Raw genomic sequence first — 26,726 nt, 5'->3', positions numbered from 1 at the left:
TTAAATGATCCTAACTGACCAATAGTTTCAGTGGTCACCAACTCACTCCTAAGTTTTAAGGCATGCAAGATCATACATAAAAGATAGCAATAATTATTTTGTTGATACACTTCAGAACTTAGCCTTGTACCCATCAATACTCAATTGCACCTTCTTGTCTCAGCATGAGCCATGTAACATGCTCATCTCAAGTTATCACTCATATTAGTACTGCCCATTCTATCAAAATGGTAATGAAAATTCCTAAGGGCTAGTAAGCTGGAAGCAAGTTAAAAAAAAAAAAAATATCCGAGATTGGTCACAGTGGGCCTCAACTAAGGCTGCAGCATCACTGAGGTCTTGTCAAAGCCTACAAACTGAAGCAATAAATGAGAGGAAAGTTTGTAAAGACAGGAAAAGCATTCAATATACTCTCCTGCAAAAGGTTTCTGTGGAGTCAGATGTGTTGATGACAGAAGTTGAACTTCTGGAACAGTATTCAAAACTTAGTGGGGGTGGGGGGAAAGAGGTCCTAATGCAGAAAAATACACCTCATCTAGCTAATGACCGTGAGATGAAAGAAAAAGAAAATCATTGAGTGTTCAGCTACTCAGAATGACTTCTCTCTTTTGGAGTGAAGTTCATTAACTGGACAGCATCAAGCACTGCAAGAGAATTGCGGGTGTGTTTACACTCGCAGTATTGACCTATTTCGTACCTGCAATGCTTTCAGCTACTATTAACAAAGCTCACTTTATGCCATGTGTGATGCTATAATTAAAAAAAAGGCCTCCAAGAAAGTAAGTTTAGCACATTTAAAGCAGTATTATCGGCCTGAAGAATGATTGGTTTCATATAAAGAGGAGCTTGATGATATTCAGTGAAACTAGACAGGAAATCTAGTGTCACCCTAAAAAATTTTGTAACATTTTTGTTACTGTAGAAAAGGCAAGGGTATCAAAAGGATTTTTAACTGCAAAATAGAAATGCACTGGGAACATTTTAAGATATTTGATACTTCCAAGATGCGTGATAGTACATATCCAGCTATTAAGACACTCCTGAGATAGTGGGCTAGTCTAGTTCTGAGCAAGAACATTTCATAATCATGTTATATTCGTTTAATCACCAGCCCTGGAAATCAGCTGTATATAAAACTAGCGATTTCATTCATTTCCTTTCTCTTTTCCTTGCTCAGCTTTATTACACACCAAACTCCCAACTACGTTTTCAGACTTTTTCAAGAGCTCTGCCAATTCTTTTCAATCTGTCCAGCCTTAGAAGCAGACTTGCTGAAAACAAATTTTTCCTTCACTACCGACTCCAAAGGTAATCTAAAAATGCAACTTGAATCCACTTGCACAATTTTTCTCCACAGGTTGATCCACAAGGCGCTGAAGTGCAGATGGCCATCGACCCCCATTGTGCTGACATGCAAATCTACTGAGGATGACTAAGGAAACGAGGAGTGTAACTTGTTATGGCCAGCTGGCAGCCCAAACGTAGTCTCCCGTATCTGCACATCATCACTGATTTGCAAGAACAGCTAGTATTACACAGAGTAGGAGGGAAGCTGTGTCCTATAGTCAGTAAGTCCTCAGAAGCAACTTCTCAAAGTAACTGAGAAAGCTGATGGAGCAGGCATTTTTCCCATACTGCTTGGTAGAAACATCACTGATCGCGAGAGCTACACTTGCATTACCGCACACAATGATATGCTCAGCACTGGCAAGCAGTATGATGGAGGGGAAGCAGTTTTCAACAAATCTTAAAAACTAGAAGTAAGCTCAAGAGCTGTAGCAGCTTTTATCACAGACAAGCACACCTTGAGGAGTGTATACTCTTTTCTCGTTATCTCATACCATGCCTAATTGGGCTTCTAAGCTCTCTGCTCCCTAGCTGCTTTTTCCAGTTCTGAATTCATTCCACCTTTGTACTCTAATCAGGAGAATTCAAAGTATCAACAGGTCATTTCTAAAAATTCTCCTTCCTATTAAACTCTCTTATTTGCCCTATATCAAATCATCCATTTTGGAGTACAGAAGTGAACAGCATTTACAGTAATTTACTTGTTGAAAAATAAATGTATATCACTAATTGTAATATCGCAACACTAATACTTCATGCCATAATTGTTCCACAGAGGCTCTACTGCCTTTTCTGAAATGATCAAATTAACGACAAAGTTCTCTCCATCTTTTTATACAAGCATACATGCGTAATTTTTAAACATGAAACATTAAATCAGAAGTTACACACACAAACACAACTCCTTTTAAAAAGGCTCAAAACACTGTATTTACATCTGCAAGTACTCACTTTATTACTACAACCTTTACAACAGAGCTTAGGTTTGCTTCAAACAAAACAGGGTTCTCGGCAATAGAAGCACAAGAAAAAGCCCTGCATACAGTTAGTCTACAAAGAATTAACTGGATTAATTAGCAAGGGATTTGAGAAGCAGCTTGGAGCTAGAAAACCAAAACACTAAATTGTTTAAATACTTTGGCAATGGATCAAGGTTTCTAAGCAGCCCTTTTTTTTTTTTTTTTTTTTTCCCCTCGGTGTTTTAACACATTTAACCTGACGAGGTACTTTTTCATGAGATATGAATGACACTGTCAAAATACCAAAAAAGAAGATGTGAATTAAAAAATGCCACAAGCTGTTAGCAATTCTGCCAACATGTATGAGCCCAGGCAACATTAATTAAAAATCAATAGCTTAGGACATAAATAGCTCTTCTCTCTGTTATAGTATATCTCTAACATAACTCTTTATTAAAGAAAAAAAAAAGCCAATGTCTTTGCTATTATACTGACTGAATTGACCACAACAAAGCAAAAGAAATAAGGCAAAAACACCGAGCAAAGAAACACACATGAGAAAGGGAGGACAGGCGTATGAATGACTGGAATGTTTCAGCCTTGCACTATCATTAACACCTAACTGGCTGGAAATAGCCACACTGCAAATGCTTGCAGAATAAGTTACCAGGAAGAACATTTCAGGTTTTTAGTGCTAATATCATTCTATACAAAACGCTGCATGCCAAGGAAATAAGAATAACATACACATCTTTCTGTCAGCTAGAGCTTATTAATCAGTATTTTTATTACGCATCTCAACTAAAGATTAAGTTACTGTAAATTCTCTGATAATTACAAAATAAAGGTGAGAAAGAGGCAGGAAACTGCACTCAACTTTTTCTTCTTCAGCGATACAATCTTCAAACTAAAGTTACATTAGAAGGGATCAAAGCTAAAAGATTTAAGATAAACTAGGAACTTAAACTAGCACTTTTGAAAGCTGTTTTCAAGCTTACAGAGCGCCAAACATTTGAAAGACTTAAACCCATTTTCTAACAAGAGATCACCTCACACACACCAAGCTGGATGCGCAGTTTGGGTCTGCCGTAACTCCTAGACAATAATGACAATTTAGACTTTTGAACAGTTTCTACAGGAAATTTATTAATGTAAACTAGAATACATAAGAATCATACTAAAATGGAAAGGTTAAGTTCAGTTTTCTTTTTGTCTAATGACTCTTGCATTATTCAATTATTTATTACTGATGGACATATCAAATGCTTCTATCAAGACACAGTAGTCTAAATCAATAACGAAGTAGTCAACTAGCCAGTATTTAGCAAAAATGTATTTATTTGAGTTCAAAATAAAAGGGAAAATTTCATTTACGTAACAGCTATGTGTACATATGCCAAGACACTAAAACGCTATACAAATTTCAGTGGAAGACCAGATGAAAAAGTTGTAGCACCCTTAAGGTGGAATTCTCAGGACAAAAAGGATTATTTTGATAGTCATGATTACAAATTTGAGCTCTCAAGAACATCTTATAGCATGATGACCGTATGCAATTGCAGTTCCACTCAACTACAGAACACAGACCTGCAGACGAACAGCAACACCAGACTTTGGTCAACACTACAGTGGACAGCCAGTCATTCGGGAATTAAGAGTCTGGAACATATGAGGAGGCTGAATTTATTAAGAACAAGCAGTAAAGACTGTTTCCATTGTGAAGAATCTTTTTTAGAAATACTGATCTGAAATACTGAACATACAGATGCAGGACATTAATTTTGGGAAATCGTATGCCAAGCAGATCCGTATCTATAGGAATAATCAGAGATTAATTAGAAATTGACTTCTATCATGGCAATGTAGTCATGAAGCACTGGCCTTTAAGATCTTAGATGATAACATTTCACTATGTCAGTTGGATTTTGAGTCCTACCTCCTAGCCGAGCTTTGGGACATTCCTACTTCTTCCATCTTCCCACCCCCTTGCCGTAATCCCACCTCCCAAAAATTTAGTTTATTGATTAAAGTGCAGCACAAGAAAATCAAAGGTTCTATTCATAAAACATAGATGCCAAATGTCAGGACAGGGAAACAGAAGACCTCACTTTTAACAAGACCTTTTGGTCTAACTTTTCATTGAGCTACAGTCAGAAATGACATATCATTCCGTGGGGCAAAGGTGTGAGGGGAAGAAGGGAAGCAGAAAAAAATGTTAACATAGAATTGCTATACTTTTGGGGGGAGTGGGTGCAATTTTTATTTTATTTTTTAAGGTATGTTTACTAAGATTATCTTCAACTACCTGGATTCTCAGCTGTCCAACTTCCATTCAAGCTATTGCAAATTTCAGTTAACTTTGTTTAAGGTGTACCAAATACAAGTTCTTGTTGTCCCATTTGATAAAACATGATTCTTCATCTAAAAAGTTAATTATACAATCTTAATTTTTAGTAGGAGAGGTACACTAGAACACAGAACTGCTGCTAATAGTGTTCCCCTAAATGGAAGAAATTGAAATTCCACCGAGTTTCCCCAATAATGTTTTATGTCATTGTAAAATACAAACTATCACTTTACTAACATTTTGATCATCTTCTCCACTGAAGGTTCAAGAAAATAAAACAATTCAGTGGCTTTGTTACATCATCTGTCTCTGTTTTATTTTATCATTATAAATTAAACTGATCATAAGATGCAGAAGTGATTTGTAAACTCTTTCAAAGGACATGATTTACATTTTTCTTCTACAAAGATGAAGATATCCCCCTAACATGCTCCCCTTGTGTTAAATATTAAAGATACTTATACTACATATATGGTAAAAATGGAAGATATTTCTGATATGTTTTGGGATTACTTTTAGTATTCCAACACTGTTTATAATACTGGTGCAAATACTGCCACCAATAAAGAAACAAACATTAAAAAGGTGTCCTTTAAGCTTCCCTTTAAGGCATCTACCATAATCGTATAATTTGCTCTGGACATCATTAAAATGTAAAGTTAATGAGGATTCAGCTGAAAACAGAAGAAATGTAACCTATTTTCAGGCAAAACTTCTAACACTGCAATCAGAGGGAAAACCTCTTTGATGTCTCTTTGTCTCTTCTCATTAATTTTCTTTTGGTTTAAAAAAAACACAAAGGCTGTTTAAACTAAAAAATGCATAGAAGTTTAAACATGGTAATTATAGTCAAGCTGCAATGAGGTCATTAGGTTTTAAAACTTTGAGATAAACAAAATTGAGATGTATGACTATTTTAAAAACATGTCAATACTCAATTTTAATTGTCCATGTGATACCCACTGTATTCTAAGGATTTAGTCTAGATACAGAATTGCTTTAAGATGATATAGTGAAGGACCTAATCCCGTATCCGGGGTAAAGTAAAGCAATCAAGAAATACATCAAAATGTAAAACACTGTAATTAGTGTATTACTGGATACCACATTTAGTATTTGTAAGTGCAACAAAGCATGATTTTTGCAATCTCCATGCAAGAGAGATGGCAAATTGTGAGATTCTGCTACTTTTTACCTCTACAGTTCATTAAAGAATAAAATATTGAACAAGTTAAATAATTCTATTTACTCACTACATCTATTCTTGCTTATGAATACTGCCAAGGTACACACAAAGCTATATATTTCTGTTTTAACATGCTAACATTCTTTCCAGCAGAAAATATCTTTAAGAGCTATTTAATTACATAGTACTGACGGAATCTACGATGCACTGAAGTGGTATGTATTTTCAGTGAATAATTTACAAGTACATTTTCTCAAACCATAATCAAAACAATTTTTAACACTACTGTGTACAAAAGATGATGATAGATTATCACAAACACAAGTAAGGCATTTAAGCCATTAAGTAAAAGCAACAAATATACAGGACAAGCATAACATCTTTAGTGTAGAAGGACATTAATCACAATGAAGCAAAACAAACATATCTATAACATTTTTCCATGTGCAAATATCACCTCTAGATAAAATGGGATGAGATGAGATCAATACATTAGTCTGTGGTAATTGTAAGTATGAATTTTTATGCATTTTTGGACGTAGGTTATAGCTTTAATAGAGAATTATTTACCCTACTGAATCTTTTTTAATATGTTTGATAAACTCTTCTTCAAATTAAACTGAGTGAATGATCAACAGGCAAGTATCAGATAAAATCAGATATTACTTTAGGTGAAAGCAAAGAGCAATTTTAGAAGAAAATCTTATACTTAATGCAAAGGAAAGTTTTGGGGGTTGTATTTTGTCTTGGTTTGGTTTTTTCAGGGGGAGGGGTGGGGGGTGTTACTCTGCCATGTTTTATTACAATTTGATCCTGCTCTTCACCACAGGCCAGTCCTGTTCTACCATCTCTTCAACTGCCCACTGAAGAGAGCGCAGAAGCCCATTTCTGTTCTGCCTGAGCTCCTTCTCATATCCTGGTATCTTTCCCTCCTTGCTCACACTGTCCTAGTGCCATATTCACAAAAAGACAAAGCACATGATTTAAATAACATTAAGTCAAATAGGAAGCTTACAAATATGAAAAGTCAGAAGCCTGATTCTACTGCCTACCTATACTGTGATACTTATTCAGCTACTTTGTCTTCACATTTTAGCATTTTATTTGAGTCTGTATTAATTATTTTTGATAGGTGTTTTTCCACACAGCGATGATCTGGTTTCAGAATTTTTGGAACAGAAGATCTCAAAAGTATCGTACAGGTCAACTAGACATAAATGAAGAGATAAAATGATGTAAGAATCAACTAAAAAAAAAGGTAATGTTACCACTACTTATATTCATAACTATGTAGTTTCAACATAAATGACTCTTCAAAGGAACTAAAGATGGGATTCAGTTAATCCCAGTAAAATGCAATGGGAGTTGCGAGTGTAATTCCCTTCACCACCATTTAAAATCCTAACACAAATTCTAAGCGTGGAAATTCTTTTGGCTACAATATCCAAGATAGTGCTGTAAAAGTACTCACTGAAAGGTCTTTTTTTTTTTTTTTTCCCCCTCCATTCCTTCCTTCGCTGTATGTACTGTAATGGCTGATGAAGTCTAGGGCAGACCACACATTTTTGGCACAGTAAACGGGACCTTTCACTCCTGCTCCTCATCTTTTAATGGTGGCACTTTCCACCCAGATTATGATGTTCTACAGGGTACTTCTACACGGTCTTATATTATTTGACTGCCTATAGTATGCATCATTTGTTTTTACTAATTAGTTCATCAAATTAGAAAACATTACTCTCCAAATAGCCAGTCATGGAAGAGTTCAGAAAAATCACAACCAATTTAAATATTGGGGGTTTTGAGGATTTTGTTCGGTTGTTTGTTTGGTTTTTTTTAAATCACTAGGGAAGCACAAACAAATGAACTCTCCAGACTATAACCCTTCCCAGATAACAGACTATCACTATCAGTTGTTTGTTCCCACCTCTCCATCCAACCTTATCATACTCAATACTGCAGTTCAACTTCCTTGGTTTCTTTCCCACTCTTCTATGAAATAAGCCCTATTAAAAAGTACATTGAAAGCTGTTTCCATCTAAAAAAAGACATAAAAATAATCTTCCTAAGAGCCAATAATCTTTCAGCATCTGGAATTTTGACAAATGGTTTACCAAAACTTGGTAGCCCCAGCAGGGCCAAAAAATTCCTTACTCATCAGTCAGGATTCAGCAGCATTCCCTTACCATTCCTTCTTCCCTCTCCAATGATGGAATCCAGTGGAGAGCAGGCGATATACCTTGTTCACAGATAATGAGTATGTTAGGATATTAAAGAACATAATACAGTTCTTTGTGATTAAAATGTGTCTTACCCCTGTTATTCACAACCCCTGCTACAGGGAAGCGTGCCACGCACTGGCCCTTCCCTGCGAATCAGCATGCTACAGCACTGCACGTAGTACGCTGCAGGATCAGCCTTGTCTCCGGTAGCACAAAAGGAGGGTTTGGGATTTCGTTTGGGTTGGGTTTTTTACAACCACGTACTTTTGCTGAAGTAAAACAGTAGTCTTTAATTAATTTTACACTTATTTGATAATAATTTAACCTCAAATCATCTTTCTTTCTAACTTTATTTCAATCTTAAAGAAAAAAAAAACAAAACCAACAAAAAAAACCCAAAACCAACAAAAAAAAATCACAAGAAAACCTGACAATGTCTCTTTTTGTTCATGACAAAAAAATATCATACCAAAGAGAAGCAGACCAATACTGCCTCGGGCACTCTGATAGGCCTCTTTTTGAATTAGAGTTTACATTCTCTTTTTGCAAGGAACTACCTAAAACAAAAAGAACCAGTAATAAAAATAAATCTAGTTCATCTTTTGCTTTACCAAATTTGCTTTGCTTGCACGTTAAACTTATAGTAGTGCTGTGGGTAGAATTACTGATCTACGTGGCAACAGACTAAACACGGACACAATTTCTAAACTCCAATATTTCTATTGAAGATACTCGGAGGAAGCATCAGTACAACCGTGGATGGACCAAATGTCAGTCACTTCTGGGACAGTGCTCACAACATCAGGCAAAAAAAACCCCAAATCGCCATTCTTAATCTACAGGGAGTCTACTTTAAAGTCATTACTTCTTTGTTTCTTTTTCATCTGAATGACACTCTAATTAAAAGTTCTTTACAGAAACATCTATATCTAGAGTAACAGCTGATTCCAGATGCATTAAGCTTTAAGCAAACGTTAACACTCATTAATGAGATTACCTGTTGTGATTAAATAAGGACAAACAAAAACAAACCACCTTGGAAAATGTTGTGACTGAGAATGAACCGAAGTTAAAATTACTCCCTTAAATAAAATCACACACACAGCCTGTAACAACAACTTTCTGACTCTATTGAAAGTACAATCTCTTTGCAGTTATTGGAATAACAGCCCTGCTCTTAAAGGAGCACATTAACAGAGTTAATTGCAACAAGTGCTTCATCAAAGTCTTAAATGCTTCAAGTGCTGAAATATTAAATGTTTCAGCAGTATTTGGTATCTAAACTGAGTCTCTCAAGAACTCTTTAAAAAGAACAACCACTCAAACTCCTCTATAAATTCAAGGAAAACTGTAAGTACAGCTAGTGAATGAAAATAATTTCTTAAAATCGCTAAAAAACCTCCCTAAAAAAGTTTCAGTTTAGCAGTTAATTTCAACCTGCAGTTAAAAAGGCACTAGCTGTCAGTCAGTTTTCTCACCCAACTCTATCATGAAAAGAAAAACTGACAGATCACAGGAGCTTGCCTTTGTAAACCAATTCGGGAACTTTCATGCTTCTTATTTGTTAGGTTAAAGGTTAAATTGCTGACCTCTGCCCTCCTGCTTAGCAGCCTTTCCCTTTTTCTGTAAAGCTTTATTTTGGGGCTGTATTTACATGGATTAGTCTCTTTTCACGCTAAGAAGGAATCTGTTCACAGCCAAAGCCTTAGTTCTGGTTGTACAAAAAGCAGTCACAATTATTCAGCAGCAGACAATGACCATATTGTGGATTTACAAAAAAACCACCTCAGCCATGGCAAGTTCTGTCCTTGCTGCACAAAACAATAGAAGAAAAATCTTATCAAGCATTCAAGAGAAAGCAAACAAAGCAGGCCCACTGTGAACTTGATGAAGATGTCAAGCTCCTTTAAAAAAATATAAATCAACAAAAGAGTTTAAAGTCTTCTGAGTGAGACTTTCTGTGCTGAATTTTTCTGTCTAGTTAAACAGTGCCAGCAGTAGCAATATAGTGCAGACTAGTAAATACTTGTGAAATAGAAAAGACTGTAGACAGTAGTTAAAGCATGAAGCAAAAAGGACAAACAGATCTCTTCCCACAAAATAACTTAGAGAAATGGAAGAACATTCAGTTATACTTGATATTAACATTCTGGCGTTTTATTAAATCTAGTATCATCAACTAAGAACACACCTAAAAAACGTGGTAAAATTTATGATGAATTGCAATGTGACAGATTCTAACATTTTTCCACAAAGTGAGTTTCTCTTCAAATGGAGTTATTTATTTCATTTATACTGTAAAAGCTAAACTGTGAACTGTCTTCAAACAAAACAGTTCAGACAGGGCTACTTACTTGATCTGAACATTGCAGTCCTAGTAAGTTCTTTGTGAAAATCTTCCACCTTGTTTGCACTTAGAAGAAAAACAATCAAATGGAAACAGAAAAACAAAGCAGTCGCTTAGGAGAATTAGAATTCCCAAATACTACCTATCCACTTAGATTTGGTTACTTTTCCAATCCTGCTTTAGGAAGTTAGGTGTAGCAACATAACACCATAAAGATGGGATAGGAAAACTTGTGATACCTGAATTACAGCACATGTTCAACAGAAAGCCCTTATTTAATGGAAAAAGACCCAAATTTTGCACTCCCTTTATTATTCCTAAACCTTCAGTATGTTATCTATTTCTCAATACAGAACAGGCAAACTTCAACCAACAAAATGTTTTCACCTTAAAAAATAAAGGTTGCTCCAAGAGATGCACAAGTGAGGTTTACAAACTTCTGAATGACCACCTCTTAACTTAACCCTACCCCAGTAACTTTCCTTATGTTCAAGAAAATACTTCATCTCCATGGGAGGTACTGCTCTATTATCTAAAACTACAACATATGATAAAAAGATAATGATAAGGAGTAGCAGTATGTCTATTTTGCAGAGGCAGAAACCTGCTAGATTTCACTACCTGTGAAACTCCTATCAGGGAAACCATAGTGACAACCGTGGAATAATGTTAGGGCCCAAGCACATCATGACTTCTCCCAGTAGAGTTAAGGACTTCGATTAGTTTAAGTTATAACATTTGTGATCTACTGGGAAGTGGGGGAGGGAAAGAGCTATTACAACACAAGGCTAGAACATGAAAAGTAAAGAAGGAAGTACTTAAACTACTCACGAGCTTCTAGTAGGAACAAGATTAGTAGTACATGCTACTCTCAGAGCCAATTCAAATGCAAATTTCATCCTTTCTCTCAAACAATGATAAACTCCCTCAGAGTTAATAGTTTCCTTCTAAGATTCATCTCCCTTTTCAACTTAGTGGTATGTTTGCGAGAAAAGAAAGAAGCACATGGCAAGTCTTACAGCAAGACCTTTTAAATTCTGTCATAAAAGAAGTAGTATAAACTACATTTCCTTTACCAATCCAGTGAACATTTGTTAAACTCTAACGCACTTACACTTTGTCCATGCTATCGCATTTAGGCTTCTAACTTACCATGGTTTAAAAAAAAAAAGGAAAGAAATCCTTTAGCTGTACTAAACCGTTTTAGCTTTTTCCTTGAACACACAGCAAAAATTTATGCTACACTCACAAAAAGATGAAAGATGAGGTCCTTGGAGAGAAAGGCCTTTTGGCACACTACATGGTAAAGCTATAGATTTGACATACCTTTGTAATGTCTGCTTTGGCGAGAACACAAAACCCCCATACAAAAGCATGATACGTCCTCCCAGACAGGGGTGTAGGGAGGGTGTCTTACTCTTGTGAGCATTTACTTTCAAATGTTCATACTTTAGAGACTATTTTGATCGGCTACTTTAGACTAACAAATTCTCTTTTTCTACATGAACAGTTTGACAGTTAGACTACAATTCTCCTCACAGCCCCGTCTAACAAGAGAGGATCTTTGGCCGAGGTCCAGTAAGATCCTTAAATTTGTCACATCATATTTCTGATGAATGATCTGCAGCAGTTTTAAGATCATAAAGTGCTTTGAAAATTAAAAGAGAGATTTCTTAAGTAGTTAGTATGTTTTCACTTTCTTTACAGAGGTACTTAAACTAAAATTGCTAGTAGATTCTTTCCACTTCTGCATCTCAAAAAATCCAAGCCAATCTTTTAGCTGGGGTTTAAAGAAAAAAAAAAAACAACACCGTTCCAATGCACTTCACTCTACCTGCAAGCATACAATATGGCAATAGTATAGAACTGACTTTCTAGAAGTGCTTAAGCTGACTTAAGCAGTTATAACTTGTAAAAGAAACAATACAAGTTCTTTGTAATTTACTACCTCGATTTCTGTGAAGTTTTACTATTAGGAGATGCCATGACAAATATGCAAGCCCTCCATTAGAAGGACTTCACAATCTCATAAAATGCATTTTCCCTTCCTTTACATGAAGTTTAAAAATGGGAAAAGAAATCCAGTAAAATAGTAGTATTTCATACAAAGCATCTATTTAACTCTCAAATTATCCACCGCCATGTAACAATTGCAATGAATGAGAGAAGATCATGCACCAAAGACACAGACTTATCATCAAAACTTATTAAAATAAGTTAAAACTGTAATCTGTAGCTTCAGTTTAGAACGTCCAACATTATTTGCTTAGGAATGTGCTATTTTATGGAACACACACTGCCCTAACACCAGAGAACTTAGCATTTCCAGCTAAGATCTAAATGGGTACCCTTTTAGCTTCTTGAGTTTGAGAAGCACCAGCTACATCAGTGATGAAACAAACAGCACAGACATCCTCTGCTGCAAAGATTTTGGTATCATTGAGTATAAAAAGCACTGAAAACAAAGTTTGGTTTTAAAGATTTTTCTTTGACTAGGGTGAACAGTAAAACATAACATAAAGCAGTATGCTCACAAAACCAATGGTAGACTTTAAACCTTGCATGTAGTGTTCAGAAGTGCTATAACAATTAATGTCAACTAAAACATACATCTACTCTTTCTCCCAAGTCATACTTAATTATTTAAGTATCACAGCAGAAAGGCAAAACTAATGCAATTATAGATGATGTCCAGAATATACTACCAGTATCTGCTGGGCAATAAGCTGTATTATTATTCCCCGCTATCTATGATTTTTGAGGCTCTATTTTATTTAATTCCTGAAGCAAGGTTAACTCATATCAGTGAAACCTCCAAAATAATCACAATAAATCTAATAACTTCTTGTTTGGTTGTAGTTTTTTTTAAAAGCAATACACCTGGATTTAGTGAGGCTGATGGCCTCCTTAGATATAAGTGATAAGGAAAGGTAGAAATTCTCCTACTGTCAGAACTACACAGCACTAAAATGCATAAAGGCAAAGACACAAACCCCACACATAGGCCTTATATTAAAGCCTTATATGTGAATGAGAATTTGTCTTAGTAACCAAATTTTTTTAAGTCCTAACAATCTCTCTGTTCACCTGGAACGGTTGAAAGCCAAAGTTACCAGCCATACTTGTCCAAGAGTTGGCTTTGTTGCGCCCATCTGTACAGTATTAGCACCTTACTCCATCCCAATTACAGCACTGCACAAAAGGCACCTGTTAAGAGCATTTAACCTAAGTCAGCCTATTAGCCAGGCTCTCTATCAGCCTTGGAACTGCATCTTCTCCTCTCAGTCACAGTCATTACCCAGTACTTGCCTGCTACTACAAAGGAAAGAATCAAATTATTAAGACTATAAGTTTTAGTCAATATTTTCCCTATAATAATATTCCACTTTTTTAAATAAAACCATGACTATTTTCTCCTGTCTTCCTGAAAGTAAGTGTGTGGCAGTTGGTGAGAAGCGCTAGACTTGCAAAGTTCCTATGCTTGACATACTTCTACTTGACACATGCAACACAGGTTTCTCACTAGGTAACTCCCCTGTACTGTCACTGTAAAGATGCAGACTCCATTCTTTCTATTCTATTTTGCTGCCCTAGGCTTTTGGTGAGATGGCATCAACATTTTATCAGAAGAGGGTATGGACAAGAGAACAGTGCTATTTGATGAAACTGAAAAGTACAACATGAATGAATGCATCGTTGAAGCATTAAGTGAAGAAATTCTGAATTCTAGACAGCCCAAATAAAAAAGTAAAAAAACAAAGTTAAGATAAAAGTTAAGATAAAAGCAGTTTTGAATTTTCATTCAATTTTAGGAAGTTAAGTGTTCTTTAAAAAAAAAAAAAAAAAAAAAAAACACCACACACACTAACTTAGATTCAATTAGCTAACGGGAATTCCCAGCTTCCACATAAATGACAATCAGAAGGCAAAAAAATGGTTTGGTAATTGTCTTCTCTTAAGGAAATATCTTCTTGGTAACAAATATACATCTTAATATTGCTAGTCACAGTTGCAGCTATCTTGCTTCACAGTTCTCAAAACAAAGATACCACATTTACATAAAGTGACCCAGTAAGAAAAATCCATAAGTCACCAAATAAGATCTATGAATATAACAAAGAAAAGCACAAACACAGCTTTTGGATACAACTGAATGCTGGAATTGTATAACATACCAAAGACTTCATGTACCAGAAATACGCAAATCACCAATGCTGAGCAGAGATGATCATTAGTTCTAAACAATCTAGAGGGGAAAGGACAGAGAGACTACAGCTGAGATGATCCAGTAATCATTTCCTTTCTCAGTATACACATTTCATTGTGGTTTGGCAGAGTTCTTCCTGGACTGGAATAAAACAATGTTTGCTTTTTCAATTTCTTTGGTTTTGATGAAGTTTTCTCTTCATGCCTTAAGAGTACAAAACATCCGCCAGATGTTCCTGAAGCTTACATTTCTAGTAATCACATCTTAGGGTCACAGGATAATTCAGGCTGGAAGGGACCTCGGGAGGTCTCTAGTCCAACCTCCTCTCAGAGAAGGGCCTGGTGTGAGGTCAGAGCAGGTTGTTCAGGCTGTGACCCAGTCAGGTCTTGAAAACCTCCAAGGATGAAGATTGCACAGCCTCTCTGAGTGACCTGGTCAAATACTTGACCGTCCTCATGGTGAACACGTTTCCGATATTCAGTTAGAACGCCTCTTGATTCAGTCTATGTCATTGCCTCTTGTCCTCCTGCCATGCACCACTGTGAAAAGCCTGGATATCTCATCTTGATGAACTCCTCATAGGAGTCTCCCTGAAGTCTTCTCCAGGCTGAACAAGCCCAGCACTCTCAACTTCTCCTCACCGTGCAAGTGCCCTAGCTCACTCACCATCTTGGTGGCCCTCCATTGACCTTGTTCCAGTTTATTGATGTCTGTCTTGGAGCCCAGAACAGATTTTTTCCTTCTGCAGTCAACTGTCCTGGTAACTAAGAGGGAGCCTTCTATATGATAGTCAATGGATAACGTTGCTTTCATTCATTTCAAAAGTTATTAACCAAATAAACATTTAATGCGAGATTGTTAACAATTACATGAGCAATAAAGCTACTTGAATGTACAATTGTCTGTCAGTAGTTAATAACACAAGTCAGTATCTCCTATTTCAGCAAGATGCAAGTGAACTATGAAATATATTAAAGTTTTTAATTGCAGTCGATATTTAACAGTCATATGGAAAACATCCTTTGCTACACAAACTTTTGAATAAAACAAAATAGAGGCATGTTTTACCATCCCACAAGCCAGACAATCTCCCACACTAGGACTGTTATAGCTTTGGAGCAATTCATTCTCCTCAAGACCATGTCAGAAGATTGATATAAGAATTAAGAGCATTTTAAGTGATCAATAGCACTATTATAACTACACAGGAACTTCAAAAACAGTTGTCTTAGTTAATTTTGGGCTCCATTATACAGGAAGAAATATTTTTTTAAACAGGCCTGATAATTTGCTCCTTATACTGTTAAGAAAAGCAAAATGTAAAAAAGGTGTAACTGCTCCTTGCCATGTAACATATATTCCCTGACAGAAAAAAAAAAAAAAAAAAAAAAACTTGATATATATTCTTGGTCTTCTGGCATAGAACAGCTAGCCAAGAAGTAGAAAAGACTACATGGAGGTCTCTAGGTCTATATTTCTAGAATGGTGATCTGCCTGGGATACAGCATAGCTGTTAAATACAGTTGACGTTGCGGAGAACCAACCAACCACCTTCGTTTAGAACAGAAGGACAGAATATTAAGACTTCTGAGAATAAAGGACACCTCTTAAACACAAAAAAATTGGTTTGGAAAAATCTTTTAAAAGACTATTCAGAGAGAATTAATAACTTCAGAATATATGAGTTGTAAAAACAATTAATTTTTTTTTTTACTCACTAAAAACCATTTCTGAAGATTTTGCACCTACAAGTGCATACAACAAACCTAAAAACACAACTAAGTGAAACTCCCACAGAATCAGTTGGTTTATAGAACAAAATGTATACTAAATTCTCCAATTAAAAACCTGTAAAGTAGTTTCCGTGCTTTTTAACCCACCTTCCCACAGCAGGGAATTAATCCCTCCAGGGGGATGCAAACAAACTTCAAAGAGAAGATTATACCCAGACACTAGTACTGTACAATGTAATGTTTATGGTCAAATTCGTTCAGATTTTCTGGCACTAGAATCCAGGTCAGATGTGCAGAAACAAAGACTAGTTATTAAAAGGGCTCCTGCAGTTACATCAAATAGTCGTGATGGCATATAGCAGTAGGACAAGCCAAAACTGTATTCCAGTTACAACTCCTACGGAGGCTTTGGCAGTAAAGGAAAGAGTTGCAGCTATTTGACTTTTGCTGATTGTTACAAATACAGATATAAAAGGAGATAAGTGGCTTTCCAGTCAATAAAATATAAAAGTACTTTCTATTGGTTCATTATACCATATATACAATACATACATGATCATTTCATAAAGAAGAATTATTACTTCTGTATATGTTGACTAATCATAATTATTTAATTTTTACATCCCTCTTTTTCGTAACATTCTAGAGACCGATCTCACAAAAAAATATCTTGAACTAAATTCTGGGATTACAAATTTCAACCTTTGCTCTTCCTGCTTATTTGATCAAGTTCCTCGGGTTTAGAAAAAAGTGCAATCAAAAATTCACACATATTCTTACATGTTGGTTTCAGCAGTTATGGGACTTCTCCAGCATAAACATAGGAATACTTGTCAGAAATAATATTATAGAAAAATACTTGTATAATTATGGCTTGATAACAATGTTTGGTACAAATAGTTAACCAAATAATAAGCTGTGTTCATGCCTTATTTCTAGATAAAATCATATGATCAAAGCAAGAATTCTGGGAACAGATAAAAATACTTCTGTAGACAAGTAAGAAAGAAGAAGTAAAAATAAATTCCATGTAAGAAGTTTTAGAGTATTTTTACCCATTCCTTATATGACCAGCAAATACAAATCTGAAAATGCATTTACTTTTCCAACCTAATGTAGTAAGAGTTACTTCTATTTTAAAAGACAAAAAAGGCAAAACAGTCAAAGAAATCAGAAAATTGCCCACAATCAGGGACGGAGGCAAGAATTTCTCATTATTAGTCCTAACTGTAAAAGATTCTGCAGAACCAGTGATTAAGATATCTCTAAAAGGTAGAACAGCATAGTAGTAAATATACCTCATTATCTCACAATACATGGTTCTTAAGAATAGTTTTAGCCAACAAATAGGTAGAATCACAGTGCAAAACAGTACCTTTCCCAGTGCAACTGATTCCTGAATAGGTTACTTCTGCATACACTTCAAAGGTAGTTTCCGGATTTTGTCTGAAAGAAAAAAAAAAAAAAAAAAAGTATTTAGCACATTGAGAATTTTTTTTCAAGTGTGCTTTCAACTACTCAGTCAAAAAGGGTTCTAAGAATGCATACGTTACAATGACAACAACAATAAACTAGATTTCTTGGTTTATAGTCTGTGATGATTTCACATCAGATCTTTCTGCCTTACTAGTACATAACAAGATATGACTGAAGCTCAGATGAGTTAGTACGAACAGAGTGGCTAACAAACTTCTACAGAGAAAAAAAGAATCAAAACAATAGAAATCAAGCACACAGAACCCTTAAGTCAATCCAACTGTTGTGACTAGACTGCGTTTCTAGATACTAAAATACCACAGGCCTATCATTCAGAACTTTCCCAGAAAAATAAAACCATGCCTTTTAGATCACTTTTCAGAATGCTACTGAGAAAGAGAAGCAACACTTATTTCAGTTCTTGGCCACAACAGTAATTTTCATTACATGCGCAACTTGCAAAAGCAAGTTTTTTATTTCACCTTTACTTTCAAATGAGAAAGTAAATCACCTATGTGCTAAATACAGGGATTTTTTTCAGAAAAAAAAAAAATCTTGAATACTCTTTTCACCAAACTGACAACAGTCACATTGTCCAACATGGGACAAACAACCCAGATTCACATTTTCATTACTGTGACCCTTGAGTTCAACTTCATGACACCTATTTGCTCAGGAAAAAGGAAAAAAAAAAAAAAAAAAAAAGAAGCTGCAGTCAAGAGGATGCAAAGTCATTTTATGCAGTCATTACTGGAAAACTTAAGACGCTGTATTTAGGATGAAGACAGTTGCCCTCTTTAATACCTGTCAAAATATTTCTCTCTCTTTGTCAAAAAAAGGCCATGCTGAAGAATATTACAAATGCACAAGGTTTCACCTCATGAGACTCCAGAGTCTCAAATCCAGAAAGCTGCCAGATGCATGTGAAACAACGAAATAGGTGCAATAGTAAAAAATTATACCAAGTTCAGGTACAAAATGCAAATGAAGCTTGAGGAAACAGACTTACTCTGCTCCAGAGTTATAAATATACCAGTAATAAAAGTAAAAAGTTAATGATGTAAGACTTAAAAAAACCCCAAACATTTAGTGTATGTTTTCAGTTCTTACTAATGTAACTTCCATAAGCAAAGCTCTGGAATTACATTTCATAAGAAGCATGTAAAGGAAGCAGGTGATTATATAAGAAAGCATATTTTGAGTTAAATTCCTGATTCCAACAATTTTAGCTACTCCAAAATTTTTTGAGATTAAAGAGAATCACACGTTAGATTGTAATTGTTTACTTAATGAAATAAGGATTTTTTTTTAAGTCTGAACACATGACATTTTATTCTTAGACTTTCTGGTTAAAACCAAGAACCAAAATTGCATAACTACTGTTCTAAATTTATAGCTGCTTGTAAAGTGATAATATTGTCTCCTATGTGTTAATGTAAACTATCTAACATTAGAAAATTGTTGAGGTATAATTAACTTGTGAATTTTGTTAGCTCCCTTACAGCTAAGGATGAAAATAATTACAAACCCCATATATGTATATATATGTTAAAATTCCTACCTGAATAATAATTTTAAAAATTAAACTCATATTACCCAGCATCTCAAACCAAACATATAAACTTATCAAGGCATTCAGCCTACTCTTCAGAGAATTTCTATTATTTTTAATCCTACTTTAACATTAAAAGGGATTAAACAAAATATTTCTAACCATGCCACAGGCCCACTTAGTGTAACTCAAGTGGCTCTAAGCCAAACCCCACACCTATTTAAATCAACAGCAGCATAGGATCACACTCCACAGTTTTACAGAGCACCTCTCAGGAGCAACAATGGTTCACAATTCAATTAATGTTAAATTAATTTGCCACCAGTTCCCAACTGATTTGTCTTAAGTAGCCATTTTTCAGAAAACTACATTAATAAGTTACAAGAAATCTAAAATCAACAAATCAACTATTATTTTGCAGTATAAAACAAACTTGAGTAATTCTCTCTGTGCTACTTAGAGTTGCTGCACATAATCTGCTTCAAATATTGAGATTCTTAGCTACATTGCTACAATCATGGTACAGGATGAGGATGAAATTATATCCGCATAACACCAGAAATGTGTTTTTCCTTTCATATATATTGCTGTGCAGCCTTATCTTACCCTCCTTGTTTATGTCTTTATTTTTAGCACCCTGTTTCCTTAATTAGAAGTTTATAAATTTTATAATCTTTTTACAGCTAATGGATAAAATAACAAACACCTTTTTAGTATTATATTAGACACTGTGTTCAAATTCTTTAGTGAAAACACTGTATAATTCAGCTGGCAAGAGCACATACTACCTACCAAAACTTTCAGACAAAAAGACATCACATTTTGTATTTTAATATTCCATGACAAACGTCCACTTATTTCTATGAACAGTGAAATTAAAGTAGCTTTGCCAAGTCAGAAACTTAGTATTAAAGGCTGCATTCAACAAGCTAACACCTCAGTATGAGAATGAAGTCATTGTTGAATTCTGAGTATTTTATAACTTTTCAGTGGAACTAAAGAAACAAGTCACTATGAGACTTCATACAGTTTGCAAATATAGCATAAACATGCATCATAATATGTATATTTTGCAGTCCATTTTTATGACTATTAACTACCCTGCAGACATCTAATGCCACCTGTGCATTGTATTGAAACCCCAACCCACTGAAATCATCCATAGCATTATAACCTTAAATATACACACATAAAAGTTTTCTTTCCTCCCAGTGATCGCTTAAAGACCCATGGTCAGTTATCAAGTGAACATGCAGATGCAATAAAAAAACCACATAGGACACGTATGCCCAAAACCAGATAGTACCCCATTTATTTGATAACTGGATAATTTCAGAAGGAAATGCAATACTTTTTTGTAAATAGAAATTTAGGAAGGAGGTCTATGAGAAAACAATGCTTTTGTGATTAATGCTAGTTGCAGGAATTACTTCAAATCTCTCTGATGTAGAAATAGCTTGAGTATCAAAGCAATCCATAAGAAATTCAGTTTTACATTGAAGTAATATAATATCTTAAATAAGGTATTTATCTACCTTTTACAATCAAAATTATTAGTTTTTACCAAACTGCAAGAGATTTGTGCAGAATAAAATTAAATAAAGTCCTTCTCCGAAGCTGTATGTATGGAAGTACATACCTTACATATCTAAAGCCTATTTCAATTCTGTCAGGAGCATTTTTTCTACACGTAGGAAAATTTAATAGCACTTATGACAGAAAGTGTTATTCTACTTAAAAATTGAGGCATAAGAGAAGAGCCTGACACTGTTTGATAATTAGTTGTCTTGTAACAAAGACTTAGTTGCTCAACTCTTGCAGAAAAAAATTATTAGCAGAAATCCGTAACTGCTAACTCAATTCAGAAATTGCACCTCAAACCCTCATTAATTTCCGTATATTTAACTTTTTCTGCCTGGTATTCCCTAGGTAGATAACATTACATTTCAGGATATAGCAAACTTTATGTTAGACACCTGAAAGCATTCCCAGATTAATATTAGGGATCTCTTCTGTCATCAGTGAAATACAACCACCTCTGGAAAGGAACACGCCAAGTTTTTTTACAGTGCAATGCAATTCTGTTGAACAGATTGATATCGACACATTATTTTTTAAAAAAACCCAAACCTTACTCTCTTGTAATGTCTTGAGTACTGAAGGCTACCAAGAAGTGATAGCAGCCAGGTCAACTAGATTCCTATTTTGCATTGCCTCGCTGGCACAGAGTGCCTTGCACGTACCGTATGACATGCTCCAACACGAAGCTTAACCCAACAGCGTAACCCAATAGTCAAGTTACCTTTTTTTCGCCTGCAGCTATACGCAAGCCAAAAGCTTACACGATTGCTGGCAACTTCTTGATTTCTTTCACTTCAGTCTGATGCAGCTACTGATAATTTCCTCTAAGCAATCTTTCACTCAAATGACTCATTACTATACACCCATCAAAAATATAACTGACACATATGTCCAGGTTTCATGCAGAGTATATCACAGTGTGTGCAAGTGATCACGTGACAAGGAGTTTAATATTCCTCATAATTATCAATCTACAGCAAGAAGCAGGAGATCCGACTACTGGATTTTTGCTAGGGCCCCAACACATATTGGCGACACCACTAAAGCAGGCACGCCTCAGTATACCCAATTATAAAATAGTTTTCTCATTCATGCTCCCACCTGCCCCAATAAGGGAGCTACTCATCAACTTGAAAATCTTTGCTGGATTGAACATCCAGCTCAGAAGAGCAGACCAGGAAAGCCTCTCACTCAGATAGGATCTCTTATTCTTTATATATTTCAAGATTGTTTTTGAAATTTCATCCTTACTCTACTTGGGCACAGTGTTCTGTCCAAAGTGGAAAAAAGCAATTTCTTAATTGTTGTTCAAGGCAAAGTTGCTTAATCACACAACAGACAAAATGCATTCTCACAAAGTCCAAGAGGAATGAAAAGTAATGCTCACATGGGGTTATCACCTGTGTTTTCCTGGTGACAGAGAAAGACATGGGCTTTGTCTGTAATCTTGAAAGACACGTTCACACTGAAAGACTTTGCACAGAAAAAATCCTAAAGTCCATTGGCTGCAATAAATAATGCTAGCTGCTACATCTCCTTACTGATACCAGTGAAGTTTCCAGCTGAAGCATCTCATCTGAGTCATTACATTCACATTCAGCAAAGTGTATGCAAAGCCTTTATAGGTCAAATTAGCAATCAAAAACCCCAAGATGGTAAACACAGCTTGTGGATTCAGTATGTACACAAAAGAAAATACATTTTAAGTGAGCACCAGCCTTTTAATAGATTTAAGATAAGGTCATCATAAGAAGTCATTTCAGATCATAACCTTGAAGTGACCCAAGCAAGGGCGACCACTGCAAGATCCGAAGGTGCAAATTACAGATATAGCCTGCTCTGCTGTCAAAATAGTAACAATTTTAGATTCTACCTGTATTTGAATGTAAGCTAAGAGTTTAACTAGTTTCTCAGACTTTGATTTTTTATAGCAACTGTTGAGAACCCATATGCCAAAAAAAGTGCAAAAAACATCCCCACAGTATCTCCCAAAGAAGGAAGGCTGCTTTCTGGAACCAGCCAATCACCTCAGCGCTATCATTACAAGCCCTCATTATCCACTTACATTTTCCTAAAACACCTGGCTGGATAGACACACATTTATGTCTATTCAGCCTACGGGCTTGGGAACATGAAGATGTGTCATCACACTAAGGACACTACGAACTACGTCTCCTCCAGTCTCATATTCAAGTTAAACAAAAGAGGTGAAAAGTTAAAGCCGTATGTAATCTTGAAGAACAGTGTTCAAGAAGGAAAAGCAATTGCTCAACAGCACCTACTGAAACTGCTGAATAAAATACAATCTAACTGGATCTCTCCACTCTATCACACCTTTCATGCACAAAGGTGTCAGCACTCCCTGCTTGGTGATAGCTTTATTACACCTCTACCTGTCAGAGGAACTGAATTTGCCTGGAATGGCACATGAATGAACTGAGATCTTTAATGTGACAATACCAAACATACCAACAGGGCTTACCAATAAATCAACCCCCGGTTTTATGAAAACTAAAAAAATATTGAGGGCATGGAGCTGCAGGCCCAACACATTAATCACCTGCACCACTCTTCTTCCCCCGAACCCCCTTGCTAATGCACTTTCAAGATATCGTAGCCAGACTATCCACCTTCCCTTTAGCACGCTTCAGCCTAGGCAAGGAGGCTTTGAACTCTCTCTCACCACCACACCCCCAAAACAGATGTCACCAGTGCTGGCAACGAAGACTTTCCCGCCCCGGCAGCCCCAGCCCTCCCGAGGCCTGCACCGATAAAATTCAAACTGCCCTCACAGCCTGGCCCTGTGCGCTGCCACACGGAGAGGGGAAGTCGGGGAGAAAGAGAGCGGACACCAGACCGGGCGTGGGCTCGAGGGCGGGAAACGGCACTGCCCTCCCCTCCTCAGGGCCGGGGGCGGGGGAGCTCCCCGCCCCGGGGTCCTGCCGCCGAGTTGGGGCTGGACGGCCCGGGGCCCTCTGCCATGCCGCCTCCGCCCTCCCCGGCCCGCCAGCTGGCCCGGGGGGCGGGAGGCACTCCTCCCCCTTCCTTCTCCCCCTCTGTCTCGCCCCAGCCCGAGGCCTGCAGGCTCGGCCGGGGTCTCGCCCGCGCGGCCTCACAGGGAGCCGGCAGGAGGGCGGGGAAGTCCCCTTCTCGCTCTCCGGAGCCCTCCCGCTTTCCTGAGGGCCTGCAGCGGGGCTGGAGGGCTCCGGGGGGCACTCACTTGATCCTGGATCCCATGGTCTCTGGGGGGCCGCATAGGCCCGGGCCAGAGAGAGACAGGGGGCGGGGGCCGGGGCTCGGTGGGCTGCGCTCTCTCCGCCGCTCGCCCCCTCACTCCATCCCGGCCCGCGCCGCCGTCGCCCCAGCCGAGTCACGGCGCGGCGCGAGGGCTGCCGGGAGCTGTAGTGCGGCGGGGCCGCGAGGGCGGCGGCGCGGGCGGGGCCAGCGGCCGGCCGGCACCGGGGAGCCCGCCGCGCGCCCCGCTGTGTTGGCACGGCAACCGCACGGCGCGCGCGGGCAGCCCCGCCTCGCCCCCTCCCCGCGGCGGGCGGGTGCCGCCGCTCCCCTCAGGGCGCCTCAGGCGGGAGCCCCGCGGCGGGGCGGCCGCCGCTCCTCGGCCGCCGGCCGCGCTCAGCGGCTCAAAGGCGGCTAAAAAGCGGCTAAGAGTCCTCCCGAGCAGGAGCGGCAGGAAGGGGGCTGAGGGGGACGCTCGTCTCCAGCCGCCGGCTGTGGAGGAGGGCGGCCTCCCTGCCCGCCACGGCGCCTCACCTCCTGTCAGCGGGAACCGAACCGGCGGGCACCCCCCGAACAGGGCCAAAAGGCGCCACAAGCGTGACCCAGAGCCCCTAGCAATCCACTGGGGACTGATAGCCAGCCCAGATGAGGACCAGGAGTGTCCATCCTGGAAAGCTCTGTAAAGAGGTGAGCCATCCCCACGGGGACTGCACCCGGCGTGGCAAGAAACCGACTGGAGTCCCAGGCAGAAATACGTGTCCGATGCCTGGGGACTATAGAAGAAGTCAAAGAAAGAAAGGCAGAGAGAAGGGCTGTGAGCTGGTACACTTGCAGAGCTGTGATAGAACATTTTGCACTGTTGGTGACAGAAACCAAAGCTGCTGAAAGGGCAATAAAGGATGGCTAGAAAGAATTACAAGCCCAAGTAAGGTCATAAAGGGGACTGGAGACTTCTTAAAAAGAAGTGAAGGAGAGATGAAGTGCAGTCTGCTGAAAACAAAGCTTACGTTGACACAAAAATTGCAGTAAGACAGATTTTGAAACGTGCCTTACTGGAGTTGGCAAACAGGATCAAACAGGTACCCAACAATTTTATTAAACATGTTTTACAGGAAGTTCTCAGGAAGGTTTGGGCAATTTCTAGCACAATTTAACAATTTCTAACGTTTTAGAGTTGGAGATGATGTGCAGTGAGGAATAAAAAAATTGGAAATTTGGCTTAAAAAGACCTCTAAACTGCAGATCACCGTGGAAGCCAACTGCTTGGCTGAAGAATCTAGTCAGCTAGAAAGATAGGAGAGAGAGAGAATATATACTATACCTTTATATCCCATTTGCTCCCCAGAGAGGCTGAGTAGGAGAAATCATACCATCCTCATTCAAGTAATAAATACAAAATATGGTAAACATTTATGCAAAGAGTCCTGGAAGATTTATTCACAGTTATAGTAAGTCAAAGAAATGTTTGGGTAGATGAGAAGGAGTGTTTCTAGTACTGATTTGAGTACTTGAGATGAAGTACTTCCACCCCAGGCTTCCACCCACAGCCTCTGCCACAGGAGCCATATGTAAGCTCGGGCCTCAGCGTTCAGTCACGGCTTGAGCTGTGGTGCAGATTTGCCTGTACCCAGTCCTGATCCCAAACTCGTCTGGATTTCCTGGATTGACCTTAGGCCTGTTACCTTGGTTTTGTCTGATGGCCACCGGCCTGTCACGAGGATCTGTTGCTGTCAGCACCCCTGCTCTGCTTGCCCAGCTCATCTCTGTGGGGCTGTGCCTGGTCACTGAGGCCATTGCCCAGCCTACGTTGTGGTCACCCTCAGCTCCTGACTAGCCTTCCTTAGGGTGCAGGTGGCCTTTGCTGCTCTCTGACATGCAGTATATAAAGGTGATCTATACCGATGTTCCCTGTCTCATACAGAAATACCCATGTCAATACAAAGTAGCTTTTTAACCAAAATTACTGTGTTCAGATCAGGGCTATCCTTCCCCTTTAAACAAACTAGTGCACTAAAGGTTATATGTATAACTGTCAAATGAAGGTAAGTAAGTTTTTTAAAATTGGTTACAAAAGCAAAAAAGCCCACAGTCAGTAATGAGGAAAAAAATAAGAAAGCTGGTAAATACAATGCTGGTGCAGTGTAAAATAACTCAACAATATGGAAAAAAAAATTAAGAGTGGCTAAGAGAGTTTATTAAATTTCATCACCCTTTTTGGAAAATGGATTGACATTAAACTTAAGAGTTAGAGCTAGAGACTCACAGTTTTAGTTTTGCTCTGTTCTGTTTAGTGTGCTTTTTGAAGATGTGGTAAACTTATTAATATGAACAGATCTAGTAAATATTTAATGGGGACAGCGTAGTATGCAAGAATAGTAGACTGGTTTACATTTGATAGTTTTTAGACCCGACATACTAAGGACTAAAATGCTAGGTAATTCAAATGAGCAATTTAAATCCTCTTACAGAGTAAATGAATTATCAGGAAGTATGCATTCACCCCAATGTGGAGAAAACAGGGTATAAAATTTGGAT

At 37.8% G+C, this 26,726-nt stretch overlaps 1 protein-coding gene across 3 annotated transcripts in view; it reads right to left on the bottom strand.

Annotated features, from left to right (window-relative positions):
• The window catches only part of DENND1A (DENN domain containing 1A), a gene marked incomplete at its 3' end in the record, with an annotated part of 220,596 nt that extends 196,269 nt beyond the window's left edge, over window positions 1–24,327 (bottom strand). For all 3 annotated transcript variants that reach the window (XM_082327588.1, XM_082327589.1, XM_082327590.1), the window contains exons 1-2: window positions 24,178–24,327; window positions 17,724–17,794 (exon numbers count right to left, since the gene is read on the bottom strand). In XM_082327588.1, the coding sequence (XP_082183714.1) occupies window positions 17,724–17,794; window positions 24,178–24,194 (88 nt within the window). In that variant the 5' untranslated portion in view covers window positions 24,195–24,327. The remainder of the gene's footprint in view (window positions 1–17,723; window positions 17,795–24,177) is intronic.
• Window positions 24,328–26,726: the final 2,399 nt, after the last annotated feature.

The sequence above is a fragment of the Platalea leucorodia genome (genome assembly GCF_965183815.1).
Source record: "Platalea leucorodia genome assembly, chromosome: 15".
Taxonomy (NCBI): Eukaryota; Metazoa; Chordata; class Aves; order Pelecaniformes; family Threskiornithidae; genus Platalea; species Platalea leucorodia.
The sequence above is the reverse complement of the archived record's forward strand: the minus strand, read 5'-3'. Positions and strand labels throughout refer to the sequence as shown.